At 48.2% G+C, this 20,000-nt stretch overlaps 2 protein-coding genes and 1 long non-coding RNA gene across 5 annotated transcripts in view; 2 read left to right on the forward strand and 1 right to left on the reverse strand.

Moving 5' to 3' along the window:
- Positions 1-6,924, reverse strand: part of ptpn2b (protein tyrosine phosphatase non-receptor type 2b) — a 12,278-nt gene extending 5,354 nt beyond the window's left edge. Inside the window, exons 1-8 of the mRNA XM_083684296.1 lie at positions 6,743-6,924; positions 5,024-5,114; positions 3,276-3,376; positions 2,347-2,445; positions 1,938-2,075; positions 725-934; positions 463-621; positions 1-195 (exon numbers count right to left, since the gene is read on the reverse strand). The exon at positions 1-195 is cut by the window's left edge and continues 14 nt beyond it. Of these exons, the coding sequence (XP_083540422.1) occupies positions 1-195; positions 463-621; positions 725-934; positions 1,938-2,075; positions 2,347-2,445; positions 3,276-3,376; positions 5,024-5,114; positions 6,743-6,799 (1,050 nt within the window). The 5' untranslated portion in view covers positions 6,800-6,924. The remainder of the gene's footprint in view (positions 196-462; positions 622-724; positions 935-1,937; positions 2,076-2,346; positions 2,446-3,275; positions 3,377-5,023; positions 5,115-6,742) is intronic.
- Positions 6,925-7,089: 165 nt separating this feature from the next.
- On the forward strand, positions 7,090-9,521 carry LOC310814804. 2 transcript variants are annotated; one of them, XR_014554595.1, is made up of 4 exons: positions 7,090-7,332; positions 7,468-7,511; positions 7,590-7,767; positions 7,920-9,521. It is a non-coding gene; the product is annotated as an uncharacterized lncRNA (long non-coding RNA). The 2 variants fall into 2 exon arrangements; XR_014554594.1 differs by having other exon boundaries at positions 7,468-7,767.
- A 386-nt stretch (positions 9,522-9,907) lies between these two features.
- LOC310814793 (major histocompatibility complex class I-related gene protein-like) overlaps positions 9,908-20,000 on the forward strand; it is an 11,382-nt gene continuing 1,289 nt past the window's right edge. The window contains exons 1-6 of one of the 2 annotated variants that reach the window (XM_083684299.1): positions 9,908-10,103; positions 11,253-11,519; positions 16,150-16,428; positions 16,533-16,832; positions 18,342-18,458; positions 18,841-18,858. In XM_083684299.1, coding sequence (XP_083540425.1) covers positions 10,034-10,103; positions 11,253-11,519; positions 16,150-16,428; positions 16,533-16,832; positions 18,342-18,458; positions 18,841-18,858 — 1,051 coding nt within the window. In that variant the 5' untranslated portion in view covers positions 9,908-10,033. The remainder of the gene's footprint in view (positions 10,104-11,252; positions 11,520-16,149; positions 16,429-16,532; positions 16,833-18,341; positions 18,459-18,840; positions 18,859-20,000) is intronic. The other variant, XM_083684300.1, reaches the window with a different exon arrangement.

Raw genomic sequence — 20,000 nt, forward strand, 5'->3', positions numbered from 1 at the left:
TGCGTCCTGCTCCTTACAGGGGGGGGCTGTCCCGGCCTTGCGCCCCCCCTCCTCCCCATCGGCCCCCTCCTCCAGACGGGACACCCGGCTGCCGTTGTACTGGGGCGGGGGAGGCGGGGAGGGGGAGGGGGAGGGGGAGTCTGACACCTCAGACAACGGATCCTGGTCCTCCTTAGACAGCTCACGCCAGCGATTCTAAAAACGGGGGGGGGGGGAGGGGGGATAAGACAAGGAAAAGTAGACGGGAGAGAGAGAGAAAGACAGGGATTAGCTGGATTCTGTAAATTAGGATTGTGCTATTTTGTGTCATTATAAAGATATACTCCTCATCTCTTCACTATGCCAGAACCACTCATATTCATAGACAGGAATATGTATTCAGTCTAGCACGTTGTGTTATTACAGGTAAACAGGTGTTATTACAGGTAAACAAGTCAACAGGTGTGTCATGTGACACCTCACCTGTACAGAGGCGTCTGCAGAGATCTTGGCCCCCTCCAGGACGGCCAGGTAGGAGAAGCGCAGCTGGTCGGGTGTCTGGATCAGGCCCATACGGTACTTCCTCATGTCCAGCAGGATGCGCTTGATGTCCACGGAGGACGCCTCCTTCCTCTTGTCCATCTGAGGAGGGGAGGACATTCAGCAGCTGTTCTGAAGGGCTGCCCAAAGTCTGGGAACCCCCCCCCCACCTCTAGGTACGGAACTGGATGAGGAACGGGCTTACCAGGACCAGACAGGTGTCGACCAATGAGAAGGTCCCTGACCGGCCAATCCCGGCGCTGCAGTGCACCACGGCGGGACCGTGCTCCGCCCCCAGCGAGCCTGACTCTCTCACACGGAACAGGAAGTTGAGGAAGGACGCCGGGGATTCTGGGACGCCAAAGTCAGGCCACGTGGTGTAGTGATAGTGGTAGATCTCTCTCTTCTCCTCCGTCTAAAAGAGAGGGTAGGGGGTGGAGGGTGGAGGGTAGGGGGTGGAGGGTGGAGGGTAGGGGGTGGAGGGTAGGGGGTGGGGGGTGGGGGGTGGAGGGTAGGGGGTAGGGGGTGGAGGGTGGGGGGTGGAGGGTGGGGGGTGGAGGGTGGAGGGTAGGGGGTGGGGGGTGGAGGGTGGGGGGTGGGGGGTGGGGGGTGGAGGGTGGGGGGTAGGGGGTGGAGGGTAGGGGGTGGGGGGTGGAGGGTAGGGGGTGGAGGGTAGGGGGTGGAGGGTAGGGGGTGGGGGGTGGAGGGTAGGGGGTGGAGGGTGGAGGGTAGGGGGTAGGGGGTGGAGGGTAGGGGGTGGGGGGTGGAGGGTAGGGGGTGGAGGGTGGAGGGTAGGGGGTAGGGGGTGGAGGGTAGGGGGTAGGGGGTGGGGGGTGGAGGGTAGGGGGTGGAGGGTAGGGGGTGGAGGGTAGGGGGTAGGGGGTGGAGGGTAGGGGGTAGGGGGTGGAGGGTAGGGGGTAGGGGGTAGGGGGTAGGGAGCAGGGGGCGGAAGGATAGGAGTAGGGGGTAGGGGTGGAAGGATAGGGGGTAGGGGGTGGAGGGGTGGAAGGATAGGGGGTAGGGGGTGGAGGGGTGGAAGGATAGGGGTTAGGGGGTGGAGGGGTGGAAGGATAGGGAGTAGGGGGTGGAGGGATGGAAGGATAGGGGTAGGGGGTGGAAGGATAGGGGGTAGGGGGTGGAAGGATAGGGGTAGGGGGTGGAGGGTAGGGGGTGAGGGTGAAGGATAGGGGGTAGGGGGTGGAGGGGTGGAAGGATAGGGGGTAGGGGGTGGAAGGGTGGAAGGATAGGGAGTAGGGGGTGGAGGGATGGAAGGATAGGGGTAGGGGGTGGAAGGATAGGGGTAGGGGGTGGAGGGTAGGGGGTGAAGGGGTGGGGATGACAAATTGAATCGGCAGCTCTGTGACATGCAATCCCCACATGATGATGATGATGGATGATGATGATGAAGAAGAGCTCACGCTGGCGTTCTGCAGCTCCAGGACTCTGATGGTGTAGTAGGACTTGACGTCTTCTGACAGCAGCGAGACGACGAAGCGCGTGTCCCTGAAGGACATCTCCCTCTCACTCTGCGATGGCCAGTACTGGGCACACTTCTCCTGGGGGGGGGGGGGACACCATCAGCTTAGTTCACCCAGGGTGGGTGTGTGTGTGTGTGTGTGTGTGTGTGTGTATATGTATGTAGTATGGTGTGTGTGTGTATATAGTATGGTGTGTGTGTGTGTGTGTGTGTATATAGTATGGTGTGTGTGTGTGTGTGTGTGTATAGTATGGTGTGAGAGTGTGTGTATACAGTATGGTGTGTGTGTGAGACCCAGTGGGGTTAAAGGGAGCAGCCTCCCAGTGTGGATGTCAGGTCATGTGACTCACAGATCCCTTCTCTATGACTCTGTTCAGCATGATGACGGCTCGACTCTTCTGCTCCCACACCATCAACCAGAAGTGACCACACGTGTTCCTCAGAGGGCCCTGGAGACACACACACACACACACACACAGCTTTAGTATACACTATACACTCAGACACATGACTGTATTATGTATAGCTAGCTAGCTAGACAGACAGTTAGTTAGACAGACAGACAGTTAGTTAGACAGAGAGACAGACAGATAGTTAGACAGACAGACAGACAGACAGTTAGTTAGACAGACCGACAGTTAGTTAGACAGACAGTTAGTCAGTTAGTCAGACAGACAGACAGACAGTTAGTCAGACAGACAGTTAGTCAGACAGACAGACAGACAGTTAGTCAGACAGACAGACAGACAGACAGACAGTTAGTCAGACAGACAGACACAACTCAGACGTTTCGGAACCCTCACAGAATAGTCTACTTCCTGTTCGTGGTCACTTCTCTGTAAGTCATTGCTGTTGTTTCCATGGAATCAGATGATCACGAACTCTGACCATGAGAGAACAATTCTCCTTCTCCAATGACATCATAGGTCTTAACAACACAAACTCTCAGACTGTTTCTCTCCCACAATCCACCTGCAGGGATGTCCCATCATGATCCATGTCTTCTACTGAGTTCTGTGTTTACAAGTTTACAGGTTTACAGGTGGGAGAAACACACACATTACCCTCTGCCGCTCCGCCATGTCATTCTGGTGTGGATGCTATTGGCTAGCGCCCACCTAGCCGGTTAGCATCCTCCATAGGACTGCATGGAGGATGATGCTATTGTACCTAGCACTTGCCATGACACAAGCGTAATCTGGCCATTTCTAATAGAAAAGCAGTGTCTGGACCTCTCTTCGTGTTACTCCCTGGGAGGACCTGTAGACCAAAGACTTGCCTGAGATAAGATGTAGCTCCTCTGGGCTTCCTCCATGACCAGCAGGCTGGCGTTGATGTAGTCATTGTCTGTGCTCTCCAGCTTCACCCGACTGTGGTCGACTAGAAGGGGACGACACATCCAAACACAGACCTCAACCTCTTCACTCACCTGCGGCCGCGGGGCAGGAAAGCCGCCCAAATGAGGGGCAGGAAAGCCGCCCAAATGGGCAACATTCTAGAGTGCCCATGTGGTCATGTGGCTCAGCTGGTAGAGCACGGCGCTAACAACGCTTAGGTCGTGGGTTTGATTCCTGCTGGGACCATCTATACTGACATGTATGCACTCACTGCAATGTAAGTCGCTTTGGATAAAAGCGTCAGCTAAATGGCGTATAGATATACAGTACCAGTCAAAAGTTTGGACACACCTTGCCAAGAGTGCTGTCATCAAAGCAAAAGGTGGCTACTTTGAAGAATCTAAAATATAAACCATATTCTGGTTTGTTTAACACTTTTTTGTTTACTACATAATTCCATATGTGTTCCTTCATAGTTTTGATGTCTTCAATATTAATCTACAATGTTGAAAATAATAAAAATAAAGAAAAACCATTGAATGAGAAGGTGTGTCCAAGCTTTTGACTGGTACTGTACATATATGCCAAGGGTGACTTTATTCACCAGAAAAGGCATAAATGATTATGTTTCATTTTGTAGCCAATCAGAGTGTTGTTGCTAGGTAAACACCACACAAACCACCTGGCTCTCTCGGTGGTGAGTGTTCCGAAAGTCTTTGGCAGTTGGTGAGATAACACCACGGCAGACAGTTTACTGAACACAGCCTGTGAGACAAGGCAGTGGGTGTCTGGTGTTAAGTGACAGAAAGGCAGGTTCAAGAACCCATTCATTAAAGAAACAACATGCTGCTCTCTCCAGAAGTACTGGACGGGTTCTGAATCCTCGTAGAATACCGTAGAGAGCAGGACATGGCGGCACCGTGCTACCCATTTGTCATAACCCAAGCAGCTCAACTCTCCAACTAACAGTGGAGGCTGGTGGAGGTAGAAATTGGAGGACGGTTAAAGGAGGTAGAGGTCGAGGTCAGGGTTAGGGTCAGGGTTAGGGTTAGGATCAGGGTCAGGGTTAGGGTTAGGATCAGGGTCAAGGTTAGGGTTAGGATCAGGGTCAGGGTTAGGGTTAGGATCAGGGTCAAGGATCAGGGTCAGGGTTAGGATCAGGATCAGGGTTAGGATCAGGGTCAGGGTTAGGGTTAGGATCAGGGTTAGGGTTAGGGTTAGGATCAGGGTTAGGGTCAGGATCAGGGTTAGGGTTAGGGTCAGGATCAGGGTTAGGGTTAGGATCAGGGTTAGGGTTAGGGTTAGGATCAGGGTCAGGGTTAGGATCAGGATCAGGGTTAGGGTTAGGATCAGGGTTAGGGTTAGGATCAGGGTCAGGGTTAGGATTAGGATCAGGATTAGGATCAGGGTTAGGGTCAGGGTTAGGGTTAGGATCAGGGTTAGGGTTAGGATCAGGGTCAGGGTTAGGGTCAGGATCAGGGTTAGGGTTAGGATCAGGGTCAGGGTCAGGGTTAGGATCAGGGTCAGGGTCAGGGTCAGGGTCAGGGTTAGGGTTAGGGTCAGGGTCAGGGTCAGGGTTAGGGTCAGGGTCAGGGTTAGGGTTAGGATCAGGGTCAGGGTTAAGGTTAGGATCAGGGTCAGGGTCAGGGTCAGGGTTAGGGTTAGGATCAGGGTCAGGGTTAGGACTTACATGGACTAACGTCTCTGTATCTGTTCCGGTTGCGGTTCTCTGGGTATTTAGCCACTTTGAAGGGACACTCATGGGACTGGTTTCGGATTTCCTTTAGTTCACAGAGAGAAACAGGTTATGTTCCTGGGTGTGTCCCTCACGGGTCAGGATTCTCCCCAGGATGTCTGAGCAGCGTGGCGCTGGATTGCATCATCAAAACCCGACTTGCGTTTATTCATGTCAAAACGAGCCAAAAATCCAGCTCAACTCACTGAGGAACATCGCCACGGTTACGCTGTTGTTTCTAACTACGATGTCGTTGGCGATCAAAGATAGTTACTCTATCATCACTAAATATATAGTTTAATAAAGATAGTTACTCTATCATCTATCTATCATCACTAAATATATAGTTTAATAAAGATAGTTACTCCATCATCACTAAATATAAAGTTTAATTTGTCTCGAAATGTTTCCATGATGGCGTCTCCAAGTTCACAGCGTGACACAGAAACACTCTTCATTCTCTGGGGAGAACCCTGCAGATCATAGGTGGCAGGGGAGGCTGCTGGAGGTAGAAATCGGAGGACGTGTTTGATACCATCCCATTCCGTTCCATGCATCACAATGAGCCTGTCCTCTGATTTCTACCTCCACCAGCCTCCCCTGACAGACAGGTAATGTCGCCCATATCAAGGCCTTGAACAGTCATCATGATGTTATTGTGAGGGGCGGGGTTCGAATGAGGGTTACCTCTGGGCTTAGAAGTCGAAGGCAGGGCTACCTCGTCACAAAAGCGTGATTCCAAATCACCTCCACTACATTGTGACACTGCAGTGAACTACATAAGTGAGGTAACCAGCTGTGAGGTAACCAGCTGTGAGGTAACCAGCTGTGAGGTAACTAGCTGTCTAGGCATCAGAGTGTTTGTTTAGGAGATCGGACTCACAGATGACAGCTGTCGTGTGTATATCAGTTCGGTTATTATAGTAAATACTACAGCCACCGGCCGGTAGGTCGCAGGTTCGATCCCCACCTCAGGAGGGAGCCGGCTGGGAGCTGGAGGGGGCAAAAAGATCATTTCCCCTCGGGGACCAATAAAAGTACCTTTCTACCTTTCAGCATTACCTACATGTGCAGTTGAACAAAACACATGACAACTTATATTTTTAAGCCATGAATTGGAGGTGAATTCCAACCAATACAGTGTTTAAGTGTCTCGTAGGTCGTTTTGGACGGTAGCTGCAGGAATGTTTGAGTACAGATGACAGAAGACGATTCTGAACCCAGCAAATCTGGAGTCATCAGACAATCAACTGACATGTGTGGCTGACGGCTCTGATCGTCTATGAGTCACATCTCCAGAATAAACACGGCCTTGCTTCCAGACTGCTGCTGGAACCAGCCCGGCTGTCAGTACCGCTGCTTACAGCCGTGATGGAGGCTGAGGTTACCGAGCGAGTTGGACGGCGAGATCAACCTCTTACAACCAGTCGGAAGGTTTCAGAGAATTCATGTTGCTGGTTTGAGACTGACAGTTCAGACTATAGCGACAAGAGATGTGTCGAAATGTTGCTACACACACAGCTAGCTGGCAAAACCCCCAACAACCCGCCCAGAGCCCGGACCTCCAGGGCTAGCCCGCTAGTCTGCTAGTCTGCTAGCCCGCTAGTAGAAATGCGTGCGTAGCTGGCTAGTTTGTGCTAACTAGTGCTAACTAAGCTAAGCTAACAAACTCACTATGTAGAGATTCTGCCACCGGCCCTCCGAATCCATGTCTTCAAATTCCTGGTCCATTTTCAAAGTGACAACGCTATCGTTAGAAGAAATCTAGTTGATTACTTTGGTTTATTTAACTCATTACTTGCTAGAAAAAGCCGTTTGCTATTTAAAAAAAAAAAAAAAAAAAAAGCAGCCCAGAATCCCGCTAAGAGCCCGTCTGTCCCCGCAGGTGACAGCTAACACCACGGCGGCCTGCGCAGGCGCAGACAGGGGCCTTCTGGACCCGAGAAACAAAGATGTTGAAGTCAAAAGAGATCAACTCCCGCTTTGACTTAAACTTCAGCTTACGCGCTGTTTGGCAGAGGGACACCACACACCACACAGTCGTAGAAAAATAGCGCCGACCATTGCCACCTTTTACACCGCACAGTAAACTCTCACGCATTTGTCCGTTTATTGAGCTAAACCTACATGTGAGACGTTCCCCTTATTCAGCCATGTTTGTCGCTCAGAGTATCGCTGCGGACCACAAAGATCTCATCCACGATGTTTCTTATGACTTCCACGGCCGAAGGATGGAGACTTGCTCCAGTGGCCAAAGCGTCAAGGTAAGCTGTCAAAGCTGACCTCAACACACAGTAATCATATGACACCTAAGCGTCTTCTATCAATCCACCTTCGGCCGTACTTGAGTCGTATGTGTCAGCTGTTTATGTCGTATCTCTGTGTGTTCTTTATTCAAGGTGTGGGACAGAGGTGAGAGTGGCACTGCACTGCGAGTTGGAAGGTAACTACGTTTTTTAAATTGTGATATCCCATCCCAAACCCTGGCGGACATCTCTCGCGTTAATTCATTTGTCTACAGTCAGCGTAAATTGGCGGATATCTGAGCGGAACGTCGGGCTGGTGTCAGACGCACAGCGGGTCGGGATGGCGGGTGACCGGAGTTCGGACAGGTCCTCGCCTCCTGCTCCTTCGACCGGACCGCAGCCGTGTGGGAGGAGGTAGTCGAAGAGTCCAACGACAAGCAGAGAGGACTCTAGGTGAGGAAGGGGGAGGGGGGGGTGGTGGTCATGGGTGGGGATAAGTGCAGGAGTGGAGGAGGAGGAGAGGGGAGACGTTGGTTTTTGGTGGTTCTCCGTGCAGGTTCAGTCCTCATGTTCTACCTCCTCTCCCCCCTCCTCCCCCCCACCAGATTAAGAGGACCGCCCTGGTGGACAGCAGGTGACAGACGTGAAGTTTGGGTCTGGTTCTGACCACCTGGTCCGGATCTGCCAGGCGCCGTTCCTGATGAACCTCACCGTCAGAGTCCTCGGAGCGAAAGCCGAGACATCCTGAGTGGACTGGGATGTGTGTAGCGGGGAGGGTTAGGAGACATGCTCTTGTGAGGAGGAGGTAGCCCTGCCTGAGCCCAACGGTGGGTGTACAGTGCCTTCAGAAAGTATTCAGACTCCTTCACGTTTTCCACAAAATGGATTAAACTAAAAGAATTGCCATCAATCCACACACAATACCCCAGAATGACAAAGAGAAAACATGTTTTTTTTTAGTTTTTTTTTTTTAATTTCAGTCAATTTATTAAAATTGAAATCCAGAAATCCCTCATGTACAGAAGTATTCAGACCCTTTGCTATGACACTCTTTGCTATGACACTCTTCCTCATTATTATGCACGTGACAAATAAAGAATCTTGAATCTTGAATCTCTTAAAATGAGCTAAAATGCAAAAGTGTCATCAACAAATCACTCAATAAGTTGAATTGAGTACATCTTAATGCAAGGATAATAGTTCATGTAATTTTGGAATTAATATCTTTGTTTTTATAGGGTATCTGATTTGCATAGGAATCAATTACACACTGTGTAGATTAGGATGTCACTACCAACTCAGCAAATGTAATATTTTCTGTGTCTGTCTGTGTCTGTTTGTCTCTGTTTCTGTGTGTGTGTGTGTGTGTGTGTGTGTGTGTGTGTGTGTGTGTGTGTGTGTGTGTATCCGTCCGTCCGTCCCTCTGTATTTCTCCTGTAATTCCTTTCCTTTCTGTCTCTTTCCTCCAGGAGAACACAAACTTTCAGCTATTTGCTCTTCATAACTACCTGGGGTGTAATAATATAATTATATATAATAATATAATACAATTCTGTCAAATTGAAATAAGGTAATCAGTCGCATATGAAGAAAAACAATATTTTTTTGTCTCCATTGATATAAATAATATGAATGTTGTTGTATCCCCTGATTCTCTGAGTGATTCACTCTTTCATAAAGTACAATAAGGAAACTAAGGAAGTACCGATCGCCACAATTCAGGGTGCAAAAGTGGTAGTTGGCTAAATTATAGTTGATCAAACTATCAAAGATATTTGGTAACCTGTTGTATTTGTTGCTAACATAATGTACTCTGCTTCTGACCACAAGTCAAGCCCTATTACAGTTTTTCTCGATTGCTAAGACTGTTAATGAAACTGGGGTCCACTTGATCTCCCATCATTACCTAATGAACACAACAGTATTCTTTTTCTGCAAAAAGTCATGTCTCATTGCTTTCACACAAAATACAAATGCTAAGCACATTTTTGCAAAACGGTAAACACAACTTTCTACGAAAGACGCAAAACATTTGGTCCCTGATGATGCTGGTTGTCGGTGATGTCTGCGGGTGTTCTACACAGAGAAGCCGATAACGAAGTGGAGCTCCGGACTTTTCCGTCGATATTGTTCTTTTCTACTGTAACTACATTCGGTGAAGTTTGCTGTACTCTTATCAAATCATGGGGGTGTTTGACCTTCCTTAAATTATTTGCAGAATAAGATTCTGTCAAATCGAAATAAAAAGTAATCAGTCACATAAAAAGAAAAACATCGTGTTTTGTCTCCCATCCTTTTGATAGATTTGATGTCGATGTTGTGTCCCCTGAATCTCTGAATCGACACAATTCAGGGTGCAAAAGTGGTAGTTGGCTAAATTATAGTTGATCAAACTATCAAAGAGATACGTGGTATTTGTTGCTCGATTAATGTGTTGGTAAACATGACTAGTTACGAAATTATAGATGACAAAGATGAGAAATGTCCCCTATGAATTCTCCATGAATCATGTATGTCAGTAGACCCACGTCCCCTACACATTAAGAGGAAGGGTGTTTTCCGCGAAGTGCTTTCAGTTTCCAGAGCCAGCCTGAGCGTCTGCTGGGTTCTCTGTTTCTATTGGCTCATCTTCAGGCGAAAGCTGTCGTTTCCCCGATGTCGGAGCTTCGACGCTCATACTTTTATATGTTTTTAATTGAACTTTAATTAACTAAACAACATGAAGAGCTCTACAACTATGAAGTATACTTCTATGATAGTATTAGTCTACTTCCATACAGCATCGGCAGGTAAGAAGACTACACTGCATTTAAAAGTTAACAACACTAATGTGCGCTACACGGATGTTCTCGCGCACTTACTGTCAACATCGGAAAATATAGAAATAAAACACTTTTGGACCTATAATTCTTCACAGACAGGCACTTTAGGCTATTTGCGTATTTACGTTTGCTGTACTCTATGAAATCATGGGGGTGTTTGACCTTCGTTAAATGATCTATCTTTCTTCCTTCTATCCTTCTTCTAGCATTGTGACTGCCTATGGCCCTAACCCCTAAACCTAACCCTAACCCCTAAACCTAACCCTAACCCTAACTCTAACCCTAACCCTAGTCTGAGCATTGATTACTTTATCTTATGATGACTGATGGATAGGTGATTCACTTACTTAAACAAATGTATTTGTTGTAAGTCGCTTTGGATAAAGGCGTCTGCTAAATGCCGTAAATGTAAATGTAAATGTAGATCCACGTCCCCTGCACATTAAGAGAAGGGTGTTGTTCACCAAGTGCTTTCAGTTTCCAGAGCCAACCTGAGCGTCCCCGTCCTGCCTAGTAACTGCTGACGTCTGCTGGGCTCTCTGTTTCTATTGGCTCATCTTCATGCGGCACAGACAGGCACTTTAGGCTATCTGCGTATTTCAGTTTGCTGTGCTCTATGAAATCATGGGGGTGTTTTGACCTTCGTTAAACTATTCACAGAATAAAATTCTATCAAATTGAAATACTGTTGTGTATTGCACTTTCACAACATACATCAAATGAACACCGGAGTAAAGTTAACAAAAGTCTTTACTGGATTTTTCTATGAGCATGTTACATTACATTCGTTACTCTGCCGAAGGTCAACTGCTCTAGCTTACTGTATCAATGCGCCGCTCAGTACTACCTCAAAGGTACATGCGCATAACATAAAAGTAGTCCCATCAACTTTAACTATGAACATAACAAATACACTTTACTTAAACCGATGGTGTTTTATGCTTGTCTTGCATTTACATTGTGCAGTGCAGCTCCACTTTGAGCTAAACCATCCTCATGCTCAATGTTCTGAAGAGAGAGAGCTACTCCAGGTACAAATCCACAGTGTGAGTGACAGTATGATAGTATAACTCTTTTGTACAACACTTGTTCATTCCTACATGTTTCTTCTTCTAGTGACCCACTCCCTGCGGTATCTCCACACTGCATCCGTTGGAGTTCCAGACTTCCCAGAGTTTGTGTCTGTGGGGATGGTGGACGGTGTTCAGATATCTCACTATGACAGCAACACCAAGAGAGCCGTGCCCAGACAGGACTGGATGAACCAGGTTACCACTGATGACCCAGAGTACTGGTTCAGTAGCATTATAAATGGTAGGTCTGCAGAGAAGCCCTACAAAGACAGCGCCGTGGGTCTGATGAAGCGTTTTAACCAAAGTGACGGTAAGGGAAATAACGTTTTTACAATTTCACAATTTAAATTTGCATGGCAACGACAGGACGCTGTGTCACTATTTGCCAGACAGGTACGCTTTTCATCCAATGAGGGCCGTTTGTGAAAGAGACACAATTTTTTAGCAGGCGCAAAAACCTCCCAATGCTTTGGTGGGACCTCACACAGCAGACCTCACACAGCAGACCTCACACAGCAGACCTCACTCAGCAGGGGGTTGGAGGTGGTGGGACCTCACTCAGCAGACCTCACACAGCAGACCTCACACAGCAGACCTCACACAGCAGACCTCACTCAGCAGGGGGTTGGAGGTGGTGGGACCTCACTCAGCAGACCTCACACAGCAGACCTCACACAGCAGACCTCACACCGCAGACCTCACACCGCAGACCTCACACAGCAGACCTCACACAGCAGACCTCACTCAGCAGGGGGTTGGAGGTGGTGGGACCTCACTCAGCAGACCTCACACCGCAGACCTCACACCGCAGACCTCACACAGCAGACCTCACACAGCAGACCTCACTCAGCAGACCTCACACAGCAGACCTCACTCAGCAGACCTCACACAGCAGACCTCACACAGCAGACCTCACACAGCAGACCTCACTCAGCAGACCTCACACAGCAGACCTCACTCAGCAGACCTCACACAGCAGGGGGTTGGAGGTAGTGGGACCTCACACAGCAGGGGGTTGGAGGTGGTGGGACCTCACACAGCAGGGGGTTGGAGGTGGTGGGACCTCACTCAGCAGGGGGTTGGAGGTGGTGGGACCTCACTCAGCAGACCTCACACAGCAGGGGGTTGGAGGTGGTGGGACCTCACACAGCAGACCTCACACAGCAGACCTCACACAGCAGACCTCACTCAGCAGACCTCACTCAGCAGACCTCACTCAGCAGGGGGCTGGAGGTGGTGGGACCTCACACAGCAGACCTCACACAGCAGACCTCACACAGCAGACCTCACTCAGCAGACCTCACTCAGCAGACCTCACACAGCAGGGGGTTGGAGGTGGTGGGACCTCACACAGCAGACCTCACACAGCAGACCTCACACAGCAGGGGGTTGGAGGTGGTGGGACCTCACTCAGCAGGGGGTTGGAGGTGGTGGGACCTCACTCTGCTTTATTGCTTCTTGGTTGAAGAGCTCATAGATGATGATAGAGAACCCTGTCCGGCTGGACCTGGAGAGAAGACAGAGTAGTTATTATTAGATTAGAAGATAGAGTAGTGAACAGGAGTGATGATTCTCTCTCTCTCTCTCTCTCTCTCTCTCTCTCTCTCTCTCTCTCTCTCTCTCTCTCTCTCTCTCTCTCTCTCTCTCTCTCTCTCTCTCTCTCTCTCTCTCTCTCTGTCTCTCTCTCTCTCTCTCTCTCTCAACCCCCGCAAGGCAGCAGGACCAGACAACATCCCTGGGCGGGCTCTCAGAGCATGTGCTAACGAGCTGGCTGATGTTCTCACCTCCATCTTCAACCTTTCCCTCAGTCACAGCACTGTTCCCTCCTGCTTCAAGACCACAACCATCGTCCCCCTTCCCAAGAAGAGCCAACCTGCCTGCCTGAATGATTACAGGCCAGTAGCACTCACTCCAATCATTATGAAGTGTTTTGAGAGAGTGGTACTGGCACACATTAAGAGCAGCATGCCGGACACCCTAGACCCCCTGCAGTATGCCTACCGGCCCAACAGGTCCACCTCAGACGCTATCGCTGCTGTCCTCCACTATTCCCTCTCCCACCTGGAAAACAAAGACTCCTACATCAGGACGCTCTTTGTAGACTACAGCTCCGCTTTTAATACAGTCATCCCCCACAGACTCATCCACAAAATGTCCACACTTGGCCTGCACCCCACCCTCTGTGACTGGCTCCTAGACTTTTTGACTGGCAGGCCCCAGTCTGTCAGGATTGGCAATAGGACTTCAGCCAGCATTATTACAAATGTTGGCACCCCACAGGGATGCGTCCTCAGCCCCATTCTCTACACCCTGTTCACCCACGACTGTGTCGCCTCCCACAAGGACAACATCATCCTAAAGTTTGCAGACGACACCGCAGTGATAGGATGCATCACTGGCGGGGACGAAGCAGCTTACAGGAGGGAGGTGGCCAGTCTGGTAACATGGTGCGAGGACAACAACCTCACCCTCAATACGGACAAGACGAAGGAGATGATAGTGGACATGAGGAAGACTAACAAGACTAACTCTTATGTGAGAATGCTGTTTATTGACTTCAGCTCAGCATTCAACACCATCATCCCCTCCAAACTGATCTCCAAACTCAGGCAACTGGGCATCAACCCCTCCCTCTGCAACTGGATTCTAGACTTCCTGACCAACAGGCCGCAGTCTGTTAGGCTTCACAACCACACCTCCTCAACCCTCACCCTGAACACCGGCGTTCCACAAGGCTGTGTGCTGAGCCCCCTCCTTTACTCCCTCTTCACCTACGACTGCACACCTGTACATGGCTCAAACACCATTGTTAAGTTTGCAGACGACACAACGGTGATCGGTCTCATCAGCAACAACGATGAGTCGGCCTACAGGGAGGAGGTCCAGCACCTAACAGTGTGGTGCAACGACAATAACCTGGCTCTCAACACCAACAACACCAAGAAGACCAAAGAACTCATTGTGGACTTCAGGAAGTCTAAAGCTGGTGCACACACCCCCACCCTCATCAACGGGACTGAGGTGGAGCGAGTCACCAGCTTCAAGTTTCTGGGTGTCCACATCTCTGAGGACCTCTCCTGGACCCTCAACACCTCCACCCTGATAAAGAAGGCTCACCAGCGTCTCTTCTTCCTGAGGAGACTAAAGAAGGTCCATCTATCTCCTCAGATCCTGGTGAACTTCTACCGCTGCACCATCGAGAGTATCCTTACCAACTGTGTCACAGTATGGTATGGCAACTGCTCGGCATCGGACCGGAAAGCACTGCAGAGGGTGGTGAAAACTGCCCAACGCATCACCGGTTCCTCACTCCCCTCCATCGAGGCTGTCCAGGGCAAACGATGCTTGCGTAAGGCACGCAGCATCGTCAAGGACATCTCTCACCCCAACCATAGACTTTTCACCCCACTCCCCTCCGGGAGGCGCTACAGGTCTCTCCGCACCCGAACCAGTAGGTTCAGAGGCAGCTTCTTCCCTGCGGCTGTCACCCTGCTGAACTCGAACACTACACCTACCTGACAACCTACTACCCCTGCAACCCCCACCCCCCCCCCCCACCCGGACAATTGCACTATTGCACTATTACTCCCCTCCCCTGCTCTTACTCAATACCACTGCTCTTCTGTACATACCTGTCCATACTGTTCATACTGTTCATAATGCACATATCCTATATTTTCTTTAATACTACTGCACATACTGTACATACTTGTTTATACTGTTTATACGGCATTCCATATTTATATTTATTCTGCATCTACCTCATGTTACTGTTAATACATATATACTGCTAGACTGCATTACACATACAGCTCATATGCTGCTACACTGCTCATACTGTAACTATTTATTCTGCTATAATGCTACTGCTACTCATATACTGCTATACTGCACTGCTATATTATACTGCTTATATTATACTATATTATACTGCACTACCACTGATCATATATTGCACTACCTGTAATACTGTTCATTGCACTTTCTGCTATTTTGCACTTCTGGTTAGACGCTAACTGCATTTCGTTGTCTCTGTACTTGTACTCTGCACAATGACAATAAAGTTGAATCTAATCTAATCTAATCTAATCTAAGAGGGGACCTCATCGGCCACTGTACATCCGGGAACTTGAAGTAGAGAGGGTGAGCAGTTTCAAATACCTGGGCGTCCACATCAGCGAGGACCTCACCTGGACACTTAACACCACTCAGCTGGTTAAGAAGGCCCAACAGCGGCTGTACTTTCTGAGGAGGCTGAGGAAGTTTGGCATGTCGCCCAAGATCCTCAGCAACTTCTACAGCTGCATTGTTGAGAGCATCCTAACTAGCTGTATCACTGTGTGGTATGGCAGCACTACTGCTATGGACCGCAGACGCCTGCAGAGAGTGGTGAAGACTGCTGAGAAAATCACCAGGACTCCACTGCCCTCTCTGCAGAGCATCTACCACCGCAGAGTCCACAGGAGAGCCGCCTCCATCCTCAAGGACCCCACCCACCCCCAGCTCGGACTGTTCACACTTCTACCCTCAGGCCGGAGGTACAGAAGTGTTAAATGCAGGACCACCCGACTGAAGAACTCCTTCTTTCCCACTGCCATCAGACTCCTAAACAACCCATAGGAGATTAATATAACCGTACTACCTCAATAACTGAACTTTCCAGTTTGCATAATTGCACTGCTACATTTGCACTGTTTTATTATTATTATTGCTGCTATTTTATTTTATGCCTTAAATTTTGCTGTCTTGTACATTTGTTTAGTATATATTGTATATTCTTTAGTATTGTATATTTTACATTGGTTGGCATTCTGCGGACAGCAAAGCAAGAATTTCGTTGTACAGTGAAACATGTTTTCTGCTGTGCATATGATAATAAACACTTTGAATCTTGAATCTTGAATCTTGAATCTCTCTGTCTCTCTCTCTCTCTCTTTCAGGTATGCACATTATCCAGAAGATGTATGGCTGTAGTTGGGATGAGGAGACTGGAGTCACAGATGGGTTTCATCAGTACGGGTATGATGGGAACGATTTCCTGATGTTTGACGTGGAGACCGAGACATGGATCGCTGTAGTGCCTCAGGCATTCCAAAAAAAAATGCAGTGGGACTACGACCAACCTAAGCTCACGCTCCTAAATGAGTACTACAGCCAGACCTGCATTGAGTGGCTGAAGAAGTATCTGGAGTACGGGAAGAGCACTCTGAAGAGGACAGGTACAGAGGCACTGAGACATCACACAGACTCATACAACAAAAATATACTGATGGTCTTTTTATACTGCTTCTCTCTCTCTCTCTCTCTCTCTCTCTCTCTCCAGTCCCTCCCTCAGTGTCTCTGCTCCAGAAGACCCCCTCCTCTCCAGTCACCTGCCACGCTACAGGTTTCTACCCCAGTGGAGTGATGGTGTTCTGGAGGAGAGATGGACAGGAGGTGTTTGAGGATGTGGAGCACGAAGAGGTTCTCCCCAACCACGACGGAACCTTCCAGAAGAGCACTCGCCTCACTCTGAAGCCTGAGGACTGGGAGAAGAACCAGTATGACTGTGTGGTTCAGCTCTCTGGGATGAAGGACGACATCGTCATCAAACTGGAGCGCTCCGTGATAAAGACCAACAGAGGTAAGAAGATACAACGTGATCATTATGAGAGAGACTCAGTGATTCAAAATAGATACAGTAGTGCAGTGTTTTTCAACCTTTTTTGAGCCACGGCACATTTTTTACATTGAAAGAATCTTGCGGCACACCACCAACCAAAAATGTTACAAAATGACACTCTGTAGCCTGATACAATAATATCCGTAGACTCATCAAGTTGCAACGCAAATTTCCTACTGATGCGTATCTTTCCCAAAACATGACTTTCGATGTCTGTAATTGTGTTATCTGAGAGCGGGACTTTAGCTATGTCTTTAACCGCGTCAGGGCCGAGCATCTCGTTGACAATGGCTTTGCAGGCAGGTCGTATTAATGTCTCTGCCACAGAGTGGGACTTTTTTGATTTAGCTACGAGTTCAGCAACTAGGTAACTAGCTTTGAGGGCTTTCTCATTTACCTTTGTGGTTTTTCCTTATAAAAGTTGCCTGTTTCTCTGTGTTTTCACGCAGGCGAACAAAATAGTCCATCGGCTTGTTTTGAAGCGACGGGTGTTTCGTTTGGAGATGGCGTTTAAGCTTGCTTGGCACCATGGCGCTGTTGGACAGCTTCTCGCCACACAACAAGCATAATGGAGTCGGTGTCGTCTTATCCCCGGTGAAAGTAAATCCGAACGAAAGATAGCTTTCGCTGTATTGCCTCAAGCTCACCGTCTTTGCTTTCTTTTTACCACCACTCATACTAGGGCCTTCACCTGGGTCAGAATCTTGTCCAGGGCCCAGTTCGGAGTTTGCATTTTTCCTTTTTAAAAACTTCGCCATCAGTGTCACCACGACCTGTCGCATGCGTCACTAATTCTCTTGTCTCTAAGAAGGAACGAGGCAATTAGCTACCTGCTGCCACCCGGACGAATATTACATTACTCTGCCAGTCACTATATTACAGCACAGACACTCGACAATGGCATATTATTTGCAGATAATAATTAATAAATGTTAATTAAAAAAAAGTGAAATTGGATCATTTCTCACGGCACACCCAACGATCTCTCACGGCACACTAGTGTGCCGCGGCACAGCGGTTGGGAAACGCTGCAGTAGTGCACAATAAACCTCCTGAAGACTGTGCCCCATAGCCTCCGTTAGTCAGGGTACTCACCTGGTCAGTGTACTCACCTGGTCAGTGTACTCACCTGGTCAGTGTACTCACCTGGTCAGTGTACTCACCTGGTCAGGGTACTGACCTGGTCAGTGTACTCACCTGGTCAGTGTACTCACCTGGTCAGTGTACTCACCTGGTCAGGGTACTGACCTGGTCAGTGTACTCACCTGGTCAGTGTACTCACCTGGTCAGTGTACTCACCTGGTCAGTGTACCCCTCTCTGAGAACATGTTCGCTATTCACATTCACAAAGTCACTTCAACAACTCTTATTGAGTGACAGAGAAAGTGGGTTGATTGAGAGGAAACCAAACTCTGACCCTGTCACCAGGTGTGACCTCAGTTCCAGTCTGACTGTCTGTGTTGGTTACAGGTACCACTGACCCCGCCCCCCTGGGCCTCATCATTGGAGATGTGGTCGGACTCCTCCTCCTGGCCTCCATCATCATCACTGTGTTCTTCATCATGAAGAAGAAGAGGAGCAGGAAAGGTGAGAAACGCCTCCTCTTCATCATATCATCACTGAGGTGTTGTTGTCAGGATCTTAGCAGTGATGAACTAGTCTGGATTGGTCAGTTTTAGTGGAGTTGGTAGATGGAGATGTTTCACCAGGAATAGTGTTGTGATGTGAAGTCAGGGCTGTAGAAGTCGTGCCTCTAAGGATTCTAAAGTGAACACAGGCGTGTTATCAGGTTTGATCCTGTCAGGAATACCATATACACTAGAAATACAGGATGTGACATATATTGTTAGTAAAGTCTCATACATGTTGTTTAGTTAGTAAAGTCTCATACATGTTGTTTAGTTGTAATATTCTACTAAACCAAACTATAAGAGTCAGTAATATCTTCATGTCCACCTCTGTGTTTCAGGCTTCTTCCAAGCTAGCGGTAAGTATTCTACACCTTCATGTTGTATTTACAAATGTACTATGAAACTGAATGACAATATTGTGTGGCAGTTTGCCATGTACTCCAAACCATGCAGATGAAATATGTACGTGCTTTACCAGCTAATCTGTTAGGGCCTGTCTCCCGCTCACTGACCCTGTACAGGAGCCCCAGACCAGCCCTCCGTCCAACGGGTTAGATCCTCAGCCTAAAGGGTCTTACCCTAAAAGGTTTCTAAAGATATACTTAGGCTGGTGTCGAATAGACTCACCCTGCTGTTCACCGTCTACTTCCCACAGTTTGCCCTGCTTCCTCTTTCTGGCTTTGTTCCATCAGCGACCCACAACGGAACACGGCCTGTGAAAGCCCCCTAGTGGTGAACGACGGCTCTGTTCTTATAGGAGTGCCAGTTGGTGTGGTTGCAGGAATTTAATTGATCGATGAGGACAATTCATCCAAAGGGGATATTTTAAAAAGGATAGAATAACCATTTAGATCCTATGATGTAATATGCGCAGTGAAATCTAACTTTTTAAATATAACAAGGAGGAAAACACAGCTTATTTCAATTCTATCTAAACTTCTCACAAGAACTAAAATACAGATTTTTCTTTAAATGCAGATTTGTACTTTATTTGAGCTTTAAGCGTTACAGCATGGTAATGCAATGTAGCAAAAAAGTGATTTAAGAAATAAAAGAAATGAAAGTCAATAAAAGGAATAAATTAAATAAAAGAAATTAAAGTAAATAAAAGGAATAAAAGAAATTAAATCTTACCCTATCTGTCCCTCCTCTGTCTAACTTAGTATACATTTAGAAAGGCTCTGTCCAACATTGGCAACCAGCGAATACTCTGGGTTCCTCTGTCAGCCCTGCTCTGGGTTCCTCTGTCAGCCCTGCTCTGGGTTCCTCTGTCAGCCCTGCTGAGTTCTGATTTCAGGCCCTGTAAAATCATTACTCTGTCCGTTAGCGGTTGTTGTTTTAGTTGTATTTTATACTACCTATACTTCCTTGAAAAAGAGATGTATATATCAATAAGATTCACCTGGATAAGTAAAGCATAAATAAATCCATGTAAATGTTGACGTCTAACATGTGACTGGTTCCATGTCAGAATGTAGTTGTGTGTTCCTCGTTAGTT

Source organism: Argentina silus (assembly GCF_951799395.1).
Source record: "Argentina silus genome assembly, chromosome: 14".
NCBI lineage: Eukaryota > Metazoa > Chordata > Actinopteri > Argentiniformes > Argentinidae > Argentina > Argentina silus.